This window comes from Anabrus simplex, chromosome 4 (genome assembly GCF_040414725.1).
Source record: "Anabrus simplex isolate iqAnaSimp1 chromosome 4, ASM4041472v1, whole genome shotgun sequence".
Taxonomy (NCBI): Eukaryota; Metazoa; Arthropoda; class Insecta; order Orthoptera; family Tettigoniidae; genus Anabrus; species Anabrus simplex.
The window spans coordinates 146,702,869-146,725,358 of NC_090268.1; the positions used below are offsets into that span (position 1 = coordinate 146,702,869).

Sequence of the window (22,490 nt, forward strand, 5' to 3'; positions counted from 1 at the left end):
AAAATCGAGAAAGGATATTATGTAACAAATAGTTTTTTATTGGCACTATCATTTAAAATTCAATAGCATTTTAATCGCTTGTGTAAGTTCTCATTAATTTTTGTAAACATTCCTTTACTTTCTTAACCATCATATTCCTGCGGCTGATTGAGCCCTTTTTATACAGAGGACTTACCTTGAACTCGTACTGGAACACGATTAGGAAGCCGTTATTATGTGTGTGTTTTACCGCTGATGCAGAGGACGGTTATTACTGCGTGATGCAACATTCAGGTTATGCAATCGTGAGGGGTGTAGATAGAGCTTGAACTGTAAATGGAAATTTGAGCTGATGCGCGTGGTTCCGCCCCAGTGTCGAATAGAACAAATCTTAACGTATTCAAAAGAAAGAAAACACGTGCAAGCGGATCATGGTTACCGGATGTACGGCTCTTTTGTATGGCCCTCGTGGCGCTATTGCGGGCACGTGGTCTCCAACTTCGCAGCGTTACACCCTCGTCTGTCGGAACGATCGTGTTTATGCAAGGGAAAATGAGCTTAAGAGTTGAAGCCTCTGCAATATTGCTTTCTTTCTCTGAGTTGGACCATATCATTTTTTATGTAGGTACATTATGAACAGTTTGCCGACGTTTCGAATACTATCCAGTTTTTGTTATCAGGGCAACTGACGGACCCCTGTTCAGTCCGATGTAATCAGCCTCCCCGGTAGCGAATATTGTTTACGAAGCTGGTCTCTTTGTCCTGTCTTAATTTTCAGCCCGATGCTCAAGTCAGCCCCGAGGATATCTTTGGAACTTGTAGAATATGGCTCTAAATTCTTCGATGATGGGCACATTGATTCTTCGGTCGGTCCAAAGTTTACGCAGCATTCTATGCCAACACACCTCATTACAAAAGCACCAGTGGGCTTCCTGTCTTTAGCATCCCACGTCCAAGTCTCATAGTCATGTGAGAAGACAGAGAACTCGGCTGTTTAAGCTAAGCGTATCTTCATGTTATTGCCCGGTTTTGCCAGATTTTCGTGAGGTTTTTCAGAGCAACTCTTCCTAGAGAAATCCTCTTAATCTCTCTCTCTCTCTTATACCCCTGTGTCACTGATTGTCGGTCCAAGCTATACAAAATCGTTCATTATCTCCATATCTCTCAGCTGGCTCGTGAGCTGAACCTCAACTGACGATCAGTTACCATGATAATTTTGGACGTATTGTGATTGATTTCTAGTCCGAATTTCTGAATGATTGGCACCCAATAATTGCTCATTTTTGAAACCTCTCTCTAAATTCATGTTGTTCGGGTGTTTCTTAATTTCTATGGTCTGTTGGAACTTTCTTTCGAGATTCTGACGAATAGTTGCTATTTAATAAACAAAAATTTCCAAAGAGATTCCGTGATTTGTTTAAAAGGAATGCTTAGGTAGAGCTGAAATATCCCTGTCTTGATTCTTGATGTGAAGGATATGTTTCTAAAAGTCTGGCAGAAATCACTCGCTTCGTTTCGACCACGTAGCAGATGTCGTAGCTACATTCAACGTGGTAGACTCCAGGAGTCTGTGCTTCAATGGTGCCTTTAACTGGATACAGATGACGAATTATATTCCTGTGTGACTTGTAAATGGTCTTGATTTTACCCTGAAATCTTATAATGTACTTACTATATAGACAGGGGTTAACGTTATAACTCCCTCAAATTAATAGAAAAACAAAATATTTCATATTACTGGTTTCAAACTCTGTGAAACAAACTATCCAATCAATTGTTTTAAAAATGGATTCTTCACTGATTATCAGTGTATTTGCATAGTAACTAACTGGATAAGTGCTTGAAAATGTTGAGTAACGAACAATTAATTGTTGGCTATATGGACGACTTCTTTTATATTTAATCATTCAAGTTACAACAAATCCAATCTGTGCCACTGAACTTGACTACATATTAGAAACGACCAGTTTCACGTTAGATATATATTTATCTTCTTTCTGTATCTGTTCATTTCAGCGACTGAGAGATGTTCGAATTTCGTACGAGATGTCACCGAGAACGAAGCGAGACCCGTGGGGCAGAAGTCTTCTGGCTAAAATATTCTTACCCTCCGAGTGTATGGTTAGTACTGTACACTATAATACATCTTCTCTGCTGTAAGACGAATGGCTTTCTTGTCACCAATACGCTTACAAAACTCATTCATTATAGAAGTGATAAAACAGCTTACTTATTGTGTGGAAAATCTAAATAATTCTACCTAAATTAACTGCACTTCAAGAACGTCAGTGTTCATTATATTAAAAGCTTTACAGCCCCATCATTTTATGGGATGCTCTTTGAAGGCTTCTAAAAGCTGCGAATGACTCAATTCAGTACCCAAGTGCTATCCTTTAAAACCCAATGTTGCAGGTTCGATGACTTAAAATATGGTTGCACTGTGTCGGTACATTCACTGGCACATATAGGAACATTCTATACAACTATTTTTTCGGAAGATGGTGCTCTGGGCAGCGCCCTGGGTCGAAAAAGCAAATGAATATAAGCAGGCGTTGGGGTCTTGTTGCCATGGTAGCAGTGATGGTGTTGCCAAGGCTTCCCCATGTGGTAAATGCATCCAGTCGCTTGCTTGTCACCCGTTATGCTTTCTCTTATTGTTGCTTATTCTGATTTTATTACGTATTGTCCTTAAGTAATTCTAAAATGGCAAATGTGACATGTAACTTTTCAAATAAGGTAGTGATATTGTTTGCAGTGAGCATGCCAATTAACGAATATCAATGACTTTTTTATGGTGCTTCTCTCGTGAGTGCATTTTGCCTTTAAAGTATGAGCTCCACTGTTAACAACTCCTAGTACTATGTCATAAGCAAAATACATTATTTAAACTGTGATATTATTCCCCATTTAGTTCTGAACAATATATTATGGTTTGGATCACATAATTATCAACTTGCATTCGGACCCCACTGTAGGCAGCCCTAAAGATGGTTTTCCATGGTTTCCCATTTTCACACCAGGCAGTTGCCGGGGCTGTACGTTAATTAAGTCTACGGTGGATTCCTTCCCGCTCCTAGCCCTTTCCTATTCCATCATCGCTATAATACCTATCTGTGTCGGTGCGACGTAAAACAAATTTAACAGCAACAAAAATATTCCCATCTGTAGGCTATATATGTCAACTGATCTCGTGGTAGCCATAATTGAAAACATTCCTCTCTAGTTCCAAGCTTAGCCACATTCCATCCTTCGAAAAGACTAAATCCTTCGAAGGACTAAATTCCACAGCAAGGCTAGTTTGAAAATCAATAATGTGCCTTTTGAATAGATATTATTATTATTATTATTATTATTATTATTATTATTATTATTATTATTATTATTATTATTAATTATTATTATTAACTGCTGTAGTGTTCTGTACTAACTCTTCTCATTTCTTCCTTCTTTACTATCAGCAGCTTCTTAAAATAAACATAATTGTGCACTCGTTAGATTGTTGTTATTATTAAATCTCTGTGAGACGGTTTTGACAGCTTAGGTTCTCTCAAATTCCCCAGCGTTTACTCACCTGTATCTATAGGGAATCCCCCCCTTAGTAAAGCTGGCTATTCTTCATAAGCAGCCAACAACTGCTTGTTGTAATGTCTATCAACTGCATTTAAGTTTTAAGTAATCGGGAAAATATTGATTTGAAACTCTTTGTTTTAATAAGGCTATGTTGATCTAATAAATACACTGACTGACAGAGCAAATGCAACACCAAGAAGGAGTGGTCAGAACTTTATGCCAATTGCAGGGTAGACTGACGTCACTGAGGTATGCTCATGATGTGAAATGCGCCGCTGTGCTGCGCACGTAGCGAACGATAAATGGGACACGGCGTTGGCGAATGGCCCACTTCGTACCGTGATTTCTCAGCCGACAGTCATTGTAGAACGTGTTGTCGTGTGCCACAGGACACGCGTATAGCTAAGAATGCCAGGCCGCCGTCAACGGAGGCATTTCCAGCAGACAGACGACTTTACGAGGGGTATGGTGATCGGGCTGAGAAGGGCAGGTTGGTCGCTTCGTCAAATCGCAGCCGATACCCATAGGGATGTGTCCACGGTGCAGCGCCTGTGGCGAAGATGGTTGGCGCAGGGACATGTGGCACGTGCGAGGGGTCCAGGCGCAGCCCGAGTGACGTCAGGACGCGAGGATCGGCGCATCCGCCGCCAAGCGGTGGCAGCCCCGCACGCCACGTCAACCGCCATTCTTCAGCATGTGCAAGACACCCTGGCTGTTCCAATATCGACCAGAACAATTTCCCGTCGATTGGTTGAAGGAGGCCAGGAGGCCTGCACTCCCGGCGTCCGCTCAGAAGACTACCATTGACTCCACAGCATAGACGTGCACGCCTGGCATGGTGCCGGGCTAGAGCGACTTGGATGAGGGAATGGCGGAACGTCGTGTTCTCCGATGAGTCACGCTTCTATTCTGTCAGTGATAGTCACCGCAGACGAGTGTGGCGTCGGCGTAGAGAAAGGTCAAATCCGGCAGTAACTGTGGAGCGCCCTACCGCTAGACAACGCGGCATCATGGTTTGGGGCGCTATTGCGTATGATTCCACGTCACCTCTAGTGCGTACTCAAGGCACGTTAAATGCCCACCGCTACGTGCAGCATGTGCTGCGGCCGGTGGCACTCCCGTACCTTCAGGGGCTGCCCAATGCTCTGTTTCAGCAGGATAATGCCCGCCCACACACTGCTCGCATCTCCCAACAGGCTCTACGAGGTGTACAGATGCTTCCGTGGCCAGCGTACTCTCCGGATCTCTCACCAATCGAACACGTGTGGGATCTCATTGGACGCCGTTTGCAAACTCTGCCCCAGCCTCGTACGGACGACCAACTGTGGCAAATGGTTGACAGAGAATGGAGAACCATCCCTCAGGACACCATCCGCACTCTTATTGACTCTGTACCTCGACGTGTTTCTGCGTGCATCGCCGCTCGCGGTGGTCCTACATCCTACTGAGTCGATGCCGTGCGCATTGTGTAACCTGCATATCGGTTTGAAATAAACATAAATATTCATCCGTGCCGTCTCTGTTTTTTCCCCAACTTTCATCCCTTTCGAACCACTCCTCCTTGGTGTTGCTTGTCACTGTCAGTCAGTGTATATACAAGATGGTTATCGAATTCTTGTGTAAACTTCAGGTAGTCTCTTAGGTGAAATGCGATATCAGAAAGAAATCTCACCACACTACACTGTGCCAAACAAAAAGAGGCAATTACACCGGAAGAGAGAATTTAAGCTCTGTTACGCTCGTTTTTCCACTAAATTTGCCTCCCGAGGGCCGGAAATTGTGAAGCCCTGCATTGGAGATCGGCTCGTGTGGCAGCGCATGCCAGTCTTTAAAGACTGGAGAGAAACGTTTTGTCAAGGTAGGGAGTTGCCTTGGGCTCGGACAACCTACAACATCTTAAGAGGAAGCGTTACTGGTTCTCCGTGAATGAGGGTTAGAATACTCCGTGCGGAGTTGATGTGCAGGACAACTTAACTCTTTAATTCTTTGGTTTTTTAATGGCGTATGGCCTCTGGAGAGGCCTGGTGCAAGTCTTTCGAGTTGACGCCGTATAAGCGACCTGCCTGTCTATGAGGACGCGTTCTAATGCTGAAGACGGCACAAACACTTAGACCCAAGCCTGAAGAATGATAGTTAAAATCTCCGGCCCGGCCGATAATCGAACCCAGCACCCCTTGGACCAAAGGCCAGTACGCTAACCATTTAGCCATGGAGCCAGACATTTCTTTGGTGTCACTTATTGGCTAACAATAAAATTGAAGACCTGTGCTGGAAAACAGAAAATGTCGGCAATAGTGCTACTATCTCCTTGTTCACCTAACGGAAGTTAGGAAATAAGTATCTCAGAATCCAACTAACACGAGGAAAAGAGTTCCCAGCATACCCTAAAGAAATACGAAACAACCGTTCGAGAATCTTCCTAATGTTTCTTTCTTCACAGAAGTTGTTTCCAAGTTCCGAGATGTTCACCAGTTTTCTTATTTGTTTCATTTCGAAACATTTCCAATGTAAAAAAAAACTTATCACATTCAAAAATCGCCCTAACCACAAGGAAACGACAACCGCGATATAAAACCCTGTAATACAACAACAACAAATAATAATAATAATAATAATAATAATAATAATATATGTATGTTCATTCCTCAGCCCGAAGGCTGGTTGGATCCACCGTTAGCTGTCATAGATGGCCTAAGCATCACTGACGGGAAATAAGGAGTGATGTAGTTTACCATTGCTTTCATCACTGAGCCGGAAGTTGCTATTACATATGTCTGCCAAGCCCCTATGAATAACATCTTCACACCATTCATAGCAGGGACTGGCTGCATAAGGAATGACATTACTAGCATAACTCACTCCTCAATCACTCTCATATTGTCAAAGCCAAGGATGAGACTGAGAAACATCAATGAAAGTAACAAAATTGCTCTAGCCCGTACCAGAAGACATGGTGCACTGTAAACACTAGGTTTCGCGAGCATAGGCATATAGGGCCTAATAATAATAATAATAATAATAATAATAATAATAATAATAATAATAATAATAATAATAATAATAATTTCTGTTCCTCTAACTGGAGATGTCTGTTAATGAAAATATGAGAGTGTGATTGTATGAATACTACGGTATCAATTCTAAGCAAGTACATTTGCACCAAAGTTTTACGTGACTACGTGACTGTTGGTACTGTGATCATAGTCACAGGAGCAGCTTCAGTTTAACTTGGAATTGGAAACACAGGAACGTGATTTTTTTTTTCATTTTAAATTTCCTCTTACATTAGCCAGGATTCGAGCCGCGGTCGTCTTAGTGAGAACCTAGTGATATTGTCTCTCCGCTATCATGCCCCACGATATCTATTCTAGGATATTATTCTAATCCATAATACTTATCACCTCGATGAATGGTTGCGGGACCGTGTAGTGGCTCCGTCAATTGGCATTTACGAGTGCTTAACTCCGTACGACTGCGCACTAAGGAACTCCTTTCTGTGTTCTGGCTTCTAATGAAATAAAATAAAAACACACACTTATAGGTGAGTAGTGGATACTCTCGTAACATTAAAGAAATCCAATAAATCAGTGGTTTGTCCTAATTGTGTGGTAAATAATGAAAGGTATTTATTTAAAAATCTGTGTTTTTTTTTTTTTTACAAGAAAGGCTTTGGTCTGCTTGAGTACAAGCAATGTAACAAGGGAAAGTTATGGGAATTATAGTAACAATAACAGAAGAGTTGTTTAATTAACGAGTGTGTCATTTACCATACAAGACAGTGTTGTAACGCTTATGGCTTGGCTTTTACCTCGTATTACTTAACACCTGCGATATTCGCACATTAAGGGTAACCGAAACAAATGGTGACTTTCAACGGATGTCTCGACATTTGTAAAGAGGTCGAAAGGAAACGCACCTCGTGCTGTACTCAACATAAATAATTCGAGTTCATTCTCTTCAGGATGCAGGAAACTGTCTCTGCGAACTTTATAGTGGGTTCTATTGATATGCTGAGCTGACATTTATCTTTTGTTTATTGAACAAATATTATTATGTTCAATGAATTAATGAACAATTCAAGTAAATCCTTATATCCGTAATACTCAGAACTTCGACGAAACGCAATAGTTACTAATCAAACGAATTCTGTGAGATTACCCAAAATATGCCAATAACGAAAGAAAGGCTTTCAATCAGAGAAGTAAGAGGCATGGTGTGGTGGCTAATTCGGATGTAAACATTGAGAAACATAACGAAAATCTGTCTTCATTTTGTGGAGAAACAATGGGAGAGGTGCATCTATTGAGAGTATGTAGAGTATGCACTTTGTTGAATAATTGGATAGTGAATATTGCCACGACACTTCCAGTTTTGGCGGAATACGAACGACTGGAGCGTGACTTTTAATTTCAAAAATCCCACATGCATTGATCGGGACTCGAACCGTTGCCATCTAGGTGAGAAACTAGTGACTGCGCCACTTGGCTAACGGCCCACCCCATTGCAGTATGTCTCTTTCACGAGGTATAAACTCAAAATAATCTCATTTTTAAATTATTATTATTATTATTATTATTATTATTATTATTATTATTATTATTATTATTATTATTATTATTATTATTAAATTCGGACCATGGTAGTCATCTAAATGTGGGTAAAATTATTTTTTTCTATTTGAAATTTGGGACATCTTAAATTATTCTTGTCATAAAATAAGAAATTATATGTTCCTCATTCTATTGTAGGCTTTTCAAAGATACAATCTGTCATGTTCTGGATAATGGCTCACAGTAGGAGTGATGGATCTCGGTCGCAAGACGACATCGAGCACCATTGAAATTGTTTCCATTAAGGTTTTGAGTAATTTGAGAAAGTCAGCAAAATATTTCAGTCCTTGCCTTCAGCAGTAGGTAACAGCACTAAACCAGTTTCTCAATAATGATTGAGGTCCTCTGATCGCCACGTGCTCTAGTTGAGGCTAGAGCTGTACCGCTAAAACACAGGAAGAAGTCATTACTTAGGCACGTTTCTCTTTAGAAGTAATTTCGCGATCATTGCATGATGACTGACCCAGATGATCAGTCGTCTGGACCAGAGGCCAGCTAGCACGTGAGCACCATCTGGTAGGCGGGGCAGGATGCAAGAGGGTAACGCAGCCGGCAGTCGTCCGGCCTCCCGCATTCCATCGTCTACCCCAAACCGCTAGGTTACGCTCTCCTATAAGTAACATTCAAGCATAGCCTTTTCTTTTCGCCATGATTACCTTAATTCTTTCTTTCTTTCTTTCTTTCTTTCTTTGGGAAAAAATGTTTCTATGCTTCGGTACATTTGTGAATGTACTACCAGTTCAAATGTATTACTGAAAAATTCTGAATCCGACCCAGCCATAGGACTCGTAAGTCTTTCTTTGTTGTGTCGCACCAACACAGACAGGTCCTATGGCGACTATGGGATAGGAAAGGGCTAGGAGTAAGAAGGAAGCGGCCGTGGTCTTAATTAATGAACATCCTCAGCATTTGCCTAGTGTGAAAATGGGAAAATACGGAAAATCCTCTTCAGGGCTGCCGACAGTGGGGTTCGAACCCACTATCTCCCGGATGCAAGCTCACAGATGCACGCCCTTAACCTCACGGGCAGTTCGCTCATAGTTGGATTACTCGTGCTCCATCTGAATTTTATGAAAACTGTAAGAAAGAGTTAATGGTATGATACTTGTTTTAACGTTCCTTTAGTTGCTCTAGATTTTAAGAGAGGGCAGGGTTTCGGGACTTCGTTCCACAGGAGTTCTTTAGCGTGTGTTCAGAAGTTAGGATTTGGAGTTGTCGAATTTAAACACTGTCAAATGCAACCGACCCTGAACCAGATTCGAACCCGCTGTTTTGTAAACAGGATAAATGCTAACCGACTGCGCCACTAAGATCCACATCTGTAATAACAGAGGAATAGTTCCTGCGTTCGATGATATGTTATGATATCCCCCATAACGCTATTTTTTTTACAATCGGCTTTACGTTGCACTAACACAGATAGGTGCCAAACCACGGAAAACCATGCTGACAGTGGGGTTCGAACCCACTATGTCCCGAATGCAAGCTCACAGCTGCACGTCTCATAACGCTCCGAAACACGTGCATGTCTGTAGTTTTACGCATTGTATCTCGGTGTTGTAATGCTTACGGCTGTGGTTTAATATCCTGACTAAGTTACCTTCCCTAAAGTTCGGAAATAAAGCTCCCCTTGGAGCTAGTCCTCACCGGAATTACGGTATTTGCACTTCTGATACAATCTATATGTGTAGTAGCTTAGCAATAAAACACCTGCTGTTGAACAATAAGGTTCAGGCGTACCGCACGTCCGGTATATTTGAAGAATAAAATAGCCGAATACGGAGAATAATGCTCTTGTACAGAATATGAACCATATTCCCGGACGTTGAAGTCGTCGCCAGTCTCAGAGCACGCAATGGTACTAGGATTTATACATTGTTTTTGTCAAAGTCTCCCTTTATATCGATTTCGCATAATGCATTCGTTTTAACGAACCTCATTGTTTGAAGCAAGTAGATGAAATTACAATCCCCTTCTATAACTACCTTGAGCCTTGTTATGTAACTCTTAAGGGGAAGAGTCTTGTAATATCTCATCATTTTGAGGGGATACTGTAAATTGCGTGGTTTCCATTTATCCGTAGGCCGAAAGTTCAATTCCCGAGTCACCCGAGGATGTTAATCCTGGACTAACTGAGGAACTGTTTATATGAAAGGCAGTGGACCGATCAGAAATGTTTGAGGGTGTCGTCAGACTGACATCGTGACATTCTACATCTGCAGGTCTTCTGGCTGGGCGGCAGTCACACATCTCAAGACCTCACAACTTGTTAGACAGAATTCAACCACGAGACTCCGAGCTGAATACTACATTCTTTCACTTAACAGTCAACTTCCTAACCGAGCACATTAATTTAGGCTCATACTGTAGGAAAGCTTTGAATCTACTGTCTTCGCTGAAGTTTTCTTTCGAATATCTCCAGAAGTTGGCAACTATTTTATGTCCCAGGACATTTATAGTAATCCCAGACTCACATAATTGCAGTTGCTCATACTATACCATAGATCCTCACTAGGCAAAGTCATCAGCTACGTTGTACACTCGTAAATGTACGGGTTTGATTGTCAGAGAACCAATACGAGTAGTAGCTTTCCGTTAGTCTCCTATTACGATAAGCAAATATTGTCATTAATGTATAAAAACTCCCAAATACTTGAAAGGGAGGTCGAAAGAACTCAGATCATGAATTAACCGAGGAAAGACGGTCAGAAAAGATGAAAGACAAGCCCGCAGAAGTAAATGGAAGCAACGAAGAGAGACATATCTCAATTCTCTCAACTCCACATCACCGAAGACTCAAGCTATTAACAGACAAATTACGCCCCCAGCATTCCAGGCTTGGTACACGTAAAGACGGGTATTGTGTTCGCCTGGCTTCTTTCCCACCCCCACCCTCAATTTCTCACGCCTTCATATTGTGGTCTCAATGTTACTAACCAAATTTAGCTTGTAATTATCCTCGTATATCAGACATAAAACAATAGTAATTGTTGCTTCAAGGGTATTCATTAAAGATTATAAAAGGCAATTAAGACATCTTTTAAACTGCGATGATGGAATGTGGAGGAAATACAATTCTTCGGCATGAAAATTGTCAGTGTTCTTTCGAGATGATGTTGGAAGCTGTTCATCAGTGTAACACCAATTCATAGACTTGTTAAACGGAATGAACTGGCCGTCAAGGGTTAGCGACTCAATAGAAATATGAACTATATATCATAAAGTTATTCGAAAATACCTCTCAGTTGTACAGTAGAGAGAGAACTTCCATTTTTTTTTCAACTCCACCTACTCACGTGCATATGTGGTCGGTGAGGTCGTATACCGATTTTAGACAGCATACAGATCATATGGCAGAGGCTAATGCATCAAGCTAGTACCTAACTGGTTGCTTCTTTGACGGAAGCTGTAACTTATCCAAAGCTCGTCAGCTGCGATCTCTCAGAGAAAGCTGGCACGCGTGCTTCTCCCCCTCGTGTCTCCGGATGTTGAGGGCGGAATGCTCCCCCTTATTCCGGAGAAAAATCATAATTTAACAACCCTTTAGTTTTGACTGACTTTAATTGAAAATCTTATGATGTAAATAACAGCGGGGAAGAGATGAATCAGATTATATACCGAGCTCGATAGCTGCAGTCGCTTAAGTGCGGCCAGTATCCAGTATTCGGGAGATAGTAGGTTCGAACCCCACTGTCGGCAGCCCTGAAAATGGTTTTCCGTGGTTTCCCATTTTCACACCAGGCAAATGCTGGGGCTGTACCTTAATTAAGGCCACGGCCGCTTCCTTCCCACTCCTGGCCCTTCCCTGTCCCATCGTCGCCGTAAGACCTATCTGTGTCGGTGCGACGTAAAGCAACTAGCAAAAAAAAAAAAAAAAAAAAAAAAAATCAGATTATGAAAGAAAGTATCCAGCGTATTTTTGTTCAGAAGGAGAGCTCGCGCCGTTGTTACGATGCCTCAAGAATAAATGTGCTACGCACTTCAAATTTTATTTGTTATTTACTGAAATTACGAAGTGTCGTTTATATCAGAGAGGGACATCTCTGTACTCCAGGAAATCCTCATTGCGCTCCAAATGAAACTAAATCCCTTCCTTATGTCTTAGGTTTTCAAAATATACGCTTTCTTACACTTAATTATTAGTTTACTGGGTTATATCAAATATTAAAGATGATTGGGCTTAAGATGTACTGTAGTGCTAGAAGTAAATAATTTTTTTTAAATCTTTGCCTGAGTGGGAAGTCAGCATCAGATATCGCCATCGCCATTCGTTGTAATGGTTTTGCAAGGTTTTCCTCTTGAACTCTTGCTACATATTTGAATAGAACTTATATCAGAGGCAACGGTCACTTTTTCTCAATTATCTATCTTATTACGGACACAAGCTAACGGCCATACCATGTTGAATACACAGGTTATCGTCCGATCACCGCAATTAAACAACATTGGGAGGTGGTTAGTACTTGGATACTCAGGTTCTCGTCCGATCACCGCAGTTAAGCAACACTGGGTGTGGTCAGTACTTGGAAGGGTGACCCCTTGAACACCACGTACCGTTGGCTCCATTACCTTTAAGGGCTGCCCGGCCAAGGCGTGCTCGGTGTACCCGGAAGGAGTGGGCTCGATTCCCCGTTAGGAAGTCGAAACGTTTAAGAAACAAGATTTCCACTTCCGGAGGCGTACATGGCCCTGAGGTTCATTGAGCCTATATCACCAATGAGCACCAGGGTAATTCCCGGGGGGCGGAGGGGAGCAAAGGCGACGGGGCGTAGAGCTAACCACTCTGCCCCACCAAGTGCTGAGGTTACGGACAGTGGAAGCCTTTACCTTCCACTCCTCCAAGGACCTTCGTGGCCTCTACGGAGATGACCTTGCTTCCCTTTTAAAATTACATACACACTCTCCAGTTCAAGCGTCACAGCACTGCGGATTCACCCACACGAACGTTTCATAGAACTGACCACAATGATCTCCCTAGCTCCTAGATGAAATAGTAACTTTTTTTTTTTTTTTGCTAGGGGCTTTTACGTCGCACCGATACAGATAGGTCTTATGGCGACGATGGGATAGGAAAGGCCTAGGAGTTGGAAGGAAGCGGCCGTGGCCTTAATTAAGGTACAGCCCCAGCATTTGCCTGGTGTGAAAATGGGAAACCACGGGAAACCATCTTCAGGAAATAATAACAACCGTATACCCTGTTTGTATGCATCTGTCGAGTGACTGCCTGCGAGTTTTAATCCGTGCCTCTGTTTCTGACTTTTGAGTAGTAGTTTTATTAATCGTCAGACTGTACGGGATGTGATCCTCGAAACAGTCAACCAGGCGCGTAACAGGCTGAAAATTGATGTTGGGAAGAGACGGGTCAATGCCCTATACGATACACGGTAGTGAGTACAGTAGTGTAGTAGTACTGCAGAGTATCAAGGCCGCCTAATGTGTAGAGCGGGCGCCACTCACTCGGCTGAGCATGAAAGGGGCCTGGATGGTCTGCCTGTGAGGTAATGTGTAGCATATGGGACACCAAGTCCTGCAGATGGCGCACGTGTATTTTTACACATGTTCTCTTATAAATAAAAAAATAAATAGATTAATAAATACTCGTGCTTGCTTCTGATGATTAAAGGTTAAATTGGTCGAAGATTACAGTGCACAACTCTTGATGTTCAGCTCTGTTAACCTTCTGTTCTTCATTCTGTTCCGTAGCATCTTTCGACAAGAACGATTCGTTTCTAACGACTAGATCCGTCACACCGAGCAAGTTAAGCGTTACAAATTTCATTGTGGTCCGTAATGACAGTTATCAGTTACAAAATAAAATGTTAATTAAGGTCAACCTAATCATAACTTGTATTACTCGTGATGAGTTACAATTGGTCAGTACATGTTTCAGCTCGTTTCAAGACATTTTTAGCTGACAAATAATGGTAAAGAATAATAATTGGTAAAGAATAATAATTATCTTATAAACTAAAATATATACACACAATATAGCCTACATTTGATTTACGTCGCACCGACACAGATAGGTATTATGGCGACGATGGGACAGGAAATAGCTATGAGTGGGAAGGAAGCATCCGTTCCTTAATAGGATGTGAAAATGGGAAACCACGGAAAACCATCTTCAGGGCTGTCAACAGTGGGGTTCGAACTCACTATCTCCCGAATACTGGACACTGGCTACACTTAAGCGACTGCAGTTATCGAGCTCGGTACAATATACTGTACATTAAACGCATATGAGCCATCATGAGGATGACTTAAAATTAATGTCCATTAAAAACAGTGGAATGTCATGTTTAAATCAATGTGCATACATAAAACAATACATAACAATAATTCTTCTTAAAAAAGAATGTCATGTTAAAACACTCGCACATGAATTTGGTGATGAATGCGTGAATCCTCAGTTGTATAAGCACTCGTTAGATCAATTAACATAAAAGGATGTATACATTTTCTTGTGGTTTAAAGTTAAAGATTATGTGTCGTTAATGGAATGGGGCTAGAAATATATTAAAACACTGCAGATCTTAGGAAATTTTTAAAAATTAGGGCTTCTTGATGAAGAGAACGTGCTGTTTGAAACACTATGTTTCGCTGGATGTGAAGGACATATATTTGTTTTTGAAACAGAACATATATCTTGGTTTGATTGAATCCCACCGTCGGCAGCTCTGTAGATTGTTTTCCGTGGTTTCCCATTTTCACACCAGGCTGTATGGTAATTAAGGCCACGGCCGCTACCTTCCCAATATTAGCATCTTCCTATCCTTCCGTCGCTGTAAATCTTTGATGTGTCAGTGCGAAGTTAAACCACTAGGAATAAAAACTCGCCATGACGTAACGACTGCCAGATATAACAGATTGCTGTTTTGTGGGGAGTTTGTCTTAACAAAATAACCACATTTGTTTTATTTTTGAGGATTCACTGCCAAAGAAATAAAGATTGCCTTCTGATAGAGTAGAACGGAGTGTCTAAATTGACGCGTAGACAATGTAGATGACGTCAAATCAGAATGCCTGAACACGGTAGCTGAGGCCATATGATGATGATTATTATTATTATTATTATTATTATTATTATTATTATTATTATTATTATTATTAGAACTGTATCACACTTGTGGATTTGGCCCTGTTTTACGGCCGATGCCCTTCCTGACGCCAACGCTATGTGGAGGGATGAATCAACCAAACGCAATTAATGTCCCCAGCCCTGCCGGGAATCGAACTCGGGACCCTCTGAACCTAAGGCCCAAACGCTGAACATTCATTAAGGAGTAGGATTATTATTATTATTATTATTATTATTATTATTATTATTATTAACTTTCCATTTTTGTCTGCCACTTCTGGTTTCATTTGAATGTTCCGATCTTGTGCTTACGATATTGTATTTTGGGGAACGATGTTCGAAGCAGCATTGTCAACACTATTATAGTGTATAATGAAAGCGTTTAGTCCATGCAAGATCAGGATAAGAAAAGAGTAATGGGCTTGTTACTGCAATTAGTGTCGAAGGCGAGACTCTGTTGAATGATACTTCTCTCCGGAAGATGTATTCCGGCCCTCTTGACACCTTCGCAGATGTGAAGGATGGACGGCTGGCAAGCAGCTGGACAGACCGGAAGTTGAGGGTGGGTATATGAACTGCAGCAGCTGAGTGCAGCCCTCTGGGTTGGTCCTGTGCAACCTGAGCTCATAGGGGAAGAAAGAACGCTAGGCACGTGCGTCATGTGTTCCCATATGGAATACACATCCCCCTCCTCCTGCCGTAAAGCGGCCATAAAGTACGTGCAGGTTTCGTTCTTGTTCCATTTAGAGTGCGACAGATATTTAAAGTACGGAGAGTGTGTTCAACTACACTCCTGTCGAACTTGCAGACAAAATACTCATTTTGCTCATGATGGTGTGTTGCTGGTCCGCATTTTGGTTGCTAGGCATCTTCATGGGATAGGAAAGTTAAAAATGGGAAACCTAGCAAAAGTGAAAGTGACGTAGACTTAACGTTCTCAAAATGAGAAGTGTATTGAAACAAGTAATATTTGGAGGAGTGACGAAATTGACATAAAAGAACGTTTTTTGATGGTACGGTATTCAAAATTACAAGCTTTGTGAAAACATGTTAATAATACTATTTTAATAACTATTGTTTAATTAATAAAAGCAAAGTCATATCCGTACAGGCGACGAAGGCCCTTGGAGGAATCTAAAGTATAGGTAAAGTGGTTAGTTCTATGCACGACCGCCTTTACCTCCAGTTTTGGGCCGCGTGCCTCTTCAGAAATGAAAATCTCGTTTCTAAATTTGTCGACATTTTGGCCGAGAATCGAACTCACGTACTGCTGAGTGAACCGAGCCTATTTACTTCAAAATAAATACATATTAATAATTAATATGATTTTGTACAATATCAATGATGAACTGTAAATAAACTGTTACATTTTGGAGCCCTTTGCTGCCCCTAAAATTTGGTATCTTGAGCTTGCTTGGATTCTGCAAGTCCATACATAAATCTGTCACTGGTAAAATTTTGATTGTTGCTGTTGTTGTTCGAAGAACATCTTGATTATCAGGCCCCTGGTGATGATTAGGTTTAGATGTCATGGTGAACAACTACAACAAAGAACAAACAGAGAGAAAAGAAATGTCCCTTAATCCTCGAAGAATGAGAATCTTAGGGATTGGAAACATATAGGGTTGAGAGAGACAGACAGTATTTGGTCCGACTCATTGGCTGAATGGTCAGCGTTGAGGCCTTCGGCTCAGAGGGTGCCGGGTTCTATTCCTGGCCGGGTCGGGGATTTTAATCGCCTCTGATTAATTCTTCTGGCCTGGGGACTGGGTATTTGTGTTTGTCCCAACATGTTCCTCTTCATATTCACACAACACACTACACTACCAACCACCACAGAAACACGCAATAGTGATTACATCCCTCCATATAGGGTTGGCGTCAGGATGGACATCCGGTCGTAAAACAGGGCCAAATCCACATGTGCGACACAGTTCGCACCCGCGACCCCACAGGTGTTGGAAAAAGCGGTAGAAAAAGAAGAGACGGACAGCATTTGACTGCAACTTCGTAAAAAGAAAAAAGGGACACTCCTTCAGGTCATGGTTGTGCTTACACTGGTTTGATTTCCATTCTGTTTCGATTCTTGGTTTCACCGGGCGAGTTGGCCGTGCGGTTAGGGGCGCGCGGCTGTGAGCTTGCATCCAGGAGATAGTGGGTTCGAATCCCACTCTCGGCAGCCCTGAATGTGGTTTTCTGTGGTTTCCCATTTTCACGCCAGGCAAATGCTGGGGTTGTACCTTAATTAAGGCCACGGCCGATTCCCTCCAACTCCTAGGCCTTTCCTATCCCTTCGTCGCCATAAGACCTCTGTGTCGGTGCGACGTAAAGCCACTAGCAAAAAAAAAAAAAGATTCTTGGTTTCTTACGAAGTATGATTGGAAATGCTTTACAGCTGGGCTTTCCACCACGGAAGTACAAGTTTCACTAAAATGAGTTCGGTTACATCTTGGAAGTAATTATTCGTACCTGCATCGCACTACTGCAGCGCGTAAAAAAAATTGTTCCTCTCATACGCTCCCATATTACAAGGGTCAGGTGCTACCGTTGCTTATTCATATTGGAAAGGATATCTACAGTATATTTGAAGCCTCTGTGGCTCAGACGGCAACGCGCCGGCCTCTCTCTGCTGGATTCCTTGGTTCAAATCCCAGTCACTCCATGTGAGATTTTTTCTGGACAAAGTGGAGGCGGGATAGGTTTTTCTCCGGGTACTCTGGTTTTCCCTGTCATCTTCCATTCCAGCAACACTTTCCAATATCATTTCATTTCATCTATCATTCATTAATCATTGCCCCAGAGGAGTGCGACAGGCTTCGGCAGCCGGCACAATTCCTATCCTCGCCGCTAGCTGGGGGCTTCATTCATTCCATTACTGACCCGATCGAATGACTGGAAACAGGCTGTGGATATTCATATTCACCTACATTTAAATCAAATGAATATATTTACTTTAAGGTACCTTCATGTTTTTTAAGACTCCGGGGTGTCGGTAAATTATCCCGTGGCAGAAGCCAGCAGACATACTCAGAATGCCACTTGGATCAAACCTGGTTTATTGGAAACGGAACGACTAACCGACAGCTGCACAAAGGTCGAACAAATGAGGCATTACTAGAACTGGTACTAATGATTACTTTATTACTCGGGGCACTGGAGTCCACAAGAAAGGAGGCGCTTACTGTACTTCAGTGTCAAAGCTTATACCGTTTTTTTCTTTATCAAACAATACATTAGTGATTTCCGTACACGAAAAGTCTTCAAACTCTCTTTGACGCTTATATAATTATATCACAACCTCTAATAATTCACACGATTTTAACTACCAGTTGCCTTATAAAAGCACCGGTATCCCTAGACATAAATAAATTCGACACCAGACACAAAAACAGTGTTTTTGGTTTTTCTTCCCGACGAGACCATCAAATACCATGACCAGAGCCGGGACCCGTCAACTTGGGTTCAGAAAGTAGGCGCTCTGTCGTCTGAACCACACAACTAAGCCAGAAACAGACATCTTAATTGGCTACACTGTATGTTTTCGCAGAACATACATGTGTGTGATTTTCATTTTTATTCTTTCATCTCTTCTGCAGGATAGCAGGCAGCGGGAAGGATTCTTGATAAGTTGTGCGACAAGTATATTTCCGCCACTGTCTCGGTATTTGATCATATATACGTTTGTGGAATTTATAACGGTTCTATCAGAGGAGAGTTAAGACAAGCTCCTGTTAGTTCATACAGAAACTGGTGAAGGGCGCTTTTTCATATTGTGCGTGATGAAAGCAATTAGCTCAGCGCATATGACAGGAAAAGCCTTCTACATTTAACTCTGTTAATGATCACATTAACTTCATCGTAGTGTGCAATTGATTGGCTCAATGAACTATGGCATGGTAAAAGCAATTAACCTTCCTTAAGAGGTTATATACAGTTAACTATTACCAGAATAGGTGCTCGTGACTTATGATCGGTAGATTTCCAACCACGTAAAGCAATATGCTAGCTGGCTTTTTCTTCGCATTCCTGAGATCGATGTTATGGTCACATATCACAAATATCTACTATCTTTGTTACTTTTTTAATGTATAAAATTATTAGGGTCTAATTCTTAAGTTGACAATCGCAGCTCCACCATTCAGCCACATTGCGTGAATCTTCGACTCGTGCGTAGGGCCTAAAAATTCTGAAAATGTGCATGCACTTATACTCTTAAAAGTACCAAAATGTGACACACAAGTTCGGAAAAAATTAAATATTGCCCTAAAATTGCTTAGATAAATCTCCTTGTTATTGGCCACAGTAGACTTTTCATCTTATAACAATGGAACAAATTGAATAAAATTGACTAAAGTATTTTTCGCCGAATTATTTCAAACGCCTGCGCAATTTCTCACTTTCATATTACTTTACTATAGGTATCTTACAATTTTCTTTCCTATATGTTTTACGTCGCACCGGTACAGACAGTTCTTATGGGGCGATGAAATAGGAAGCGGAAAAAGCCCCAGCATTTGCCTGGTGTGGAAATAGGAAACCACGGAAAATCATATTCAGGCCTGCCGACAGTGTTGTTCGAACCCACTATCTTCTGAATGCCAGTTGACGGCTACGCGACTCCTCGCTCGTTATCGTTAAACTAGACCCGTATTCGGCAGAAATGAATTCACACTTCACTGTCGAAAAGATGAAAGTGTCCTGAAAATGAGAGAGAAATATCTGATGTCTGCAAACGTATGCTTTCACAGTTATCTTACAACTTACTGACTGGTCATAATTACAACCTGGCAACAACGGGGTTGGAACATCCTCAATGTTTAATTTATTTGGAAGGGGTGAATAGGGTGTAGGAGAGGCCTGCCAGCAACACTTCTAACATTCTTCTGCCTTTTCGACAGTGACAACCTACTGCTGTCGAAACCTGATGCCTTCAAAACTTAATTTAATCACAGAATATTTTGAAGGGAAGGAAATCAAAAAAAAAGAAAAAAAGCAAATGCATGTAAAATATCTTGGAGAACGGCTACAACAATGATATGATAGCCGCGCTAAGGCAGTAGAGCGCTGGTCTTCTGAGCTCAAGTTGGCAGGTTCCATCCTGGCTCAGTTCGGCGATTTCTGAAGGTGCTTAAATGCGTCAGCCTCGTGTCAGTAGATTTACCGGCACGTTAAAGAACTCCTGCAAGACAAAATTGCGGCACCTAGGCATCTCCGGAAACCGTCAAAATAGTTGGTTGGCCGTAAAAGCTTTATTATTATTATTATTATTATTATTATTATTATTATTATTATTATTATTATTATTATTATTATTATATGACCAAAATTATGCGTTTATAACATTTCTGGGTCAAAATGACTTGATGAGAAAATATGGTAAAATATGTATTTGCTACTACTAAATTTTCATTCCTCCCCTGAAGGGGGAGGCGGGCCTCTTAGACGGTTACGCTGTCTCTCAGGCGGGAGATTTATGGTGGTGATGGAGACGTGTGGAGAAAGTGAGAGGGTTGGTGGCCGTGGCCTGTACTAGGAATTGTCCTGGCATTCGCCTTAGTGCAGGAGAATGGAAAACCACGGTAAACCATGCTCAGGACAACTGGCGGTGGGGACCAGCCTCTCTGCGTCTCCGGAATACAGTGGTGTAGAATCACGGTAGAGCATGGCCACCATTCCTCTTCTCGGTTGGCCGATCAGAGTGCAGAGCTGTCGGACCACGGACCAGCCATAGCCACTTGTGGGCCGAGACCAACTCTGCATCCGCCGACGAATCTGCATTTATATCACCAATAAAAGTCGTGTCATCGTGTTCACAGAAGTTACAAATATGTTTAATTTAACTTAAGTTTGTAAAAAGAGACATTTCACTAAATCCGAGCCCTACTTATGTGGGGTAAGCCTATGGCGGAATAATTCTCGCATGATTCTTTGTTCTCCGATTATTATTGTTCTGCTTGTAAACTGCACAAATGGCATAACATTTGCACTTGTCTGTATTCGGACTGGAACTCCTGTAGCTATTTTTTATTATGGCAAAAATGCATATCTTGACCGTACCTGTTCCTACATATTAACATTGTTCCTATTTTACCGCCCAGATCCAACTCGGGTGAGATACAGTGCGTAGAGTGCACTGTGTATCTTGGTGTGTGCTAGCTCAAGGTTGTTGCTTGCAGTTTTTCGTCTCACTCTCATCTTTGGCTTTGACAGTGTGAAAGTGACCGAAGCATTAATGTTAATTTAATCATTCGTTATGCAGTCAATCGCTGTGATAATTGGTGTGAAAACCGAACGACCGAGCTCGATAGCTGCAGTCGCTTAAGTGCGGCCAGTATCCAGTATTCGGGAGATAGTAGGTTCGAACCCCACTGTCGGCAGCCCTGAAAATGGTTTTCCGTGGTTTCCCATTTTCACGCCAGGCAAATGCTGGGGCTGTACCTTAATTAAGGCCACGGCCGCTTCCTTCCCACTCCTAGCCTTTCCTGTCCCATCGTCGCCATAAGACCTATCTGTGTCGGTGCGACGTAAAGCAACTAGCAAAAAAAAACCGAACGAGCTGGCCGTGTGGTTAGGGTCGCGCAGGTGTGAGATTGCATTCAGGAGATGGCGGGTTCGAATCTCACCGTCGGCAGTCCTGAAAACGGTTTTCCGTCGTTCCCCATTTTCATACCACGCAAATGTTAGGGCCTTAATCAAGGTCACGGCCGCTAATTTCCCAATTTCCCAATTCTAGCCCTTTCCTATCGGTGCCTCGCCAAAAACCCTCGATGTACTAGTGTGACGTTAAACCACAAGGAAAAAAAAAATGGTGTGAAAGTGTTGCTCATAGGGTGGTTTGGATGGCGGTGTTTGTGGTGGTGATTATTGTTTTAAGACGAAGTACAGCTGCGCAAACATCCTCTGTTAACGCTAATCAGAAGAAAAATGGAAGATGTCTGATCATTCGAAAAATGAAGGTTTCGGCAAAAGGAAGGGAAGATCCACAACGGGTGTGGCCTGGGCCTCGGAAACTTACTATCATCGCGGTCGGATGAGAACAAGATTTGACCAAGGGAGGTCAGATAGGAAAGATGACAGTGAGGAACACAAAAAGTGGAAACAAGGTCCCGTTGTCGCGAACCCACGCTCCCAAGTTGAGAGCCCGTGACACTCCTTTTAGTCGCCTTTTACAGCAGGCAGGGGATAGCATGGATGTAATCTACCGCCCCGACCCACAATGAGAGGTTCCATTGGAGTATATATGTTAATGGATT

The 22,490-nt window shown here is 42.0% G+C and overlaps 1 protein-coding gene across 2 annotated transcripts in view; it reads left to right on the top strand.

The window, feature by feature from the left end:
• The window catches only part of rau (RA domain-containing protein rau), a 174,534-nt gene that overhangs the window by 132,114 nt on the left and 19,930 nt on the right, over positions 1 to 22,490 (top strand). The window contains exon 3 of one of the 2 annotated variants that reach the window (XM_067145268.2): positions 1,996 to 2,100. The exons of the other annotated variant lie outside the window; for it this stretch is intronic. Coding sequence (XP_067001369.2) covers positions 1,996 to 2,100 — 105 coding nt within the window. The remainder of the gene's footprint in view (positions 1 to 1,995; positions 2,101 to 22,490) is intronic. 2 annotated transcript variants of the gene reach the window in all.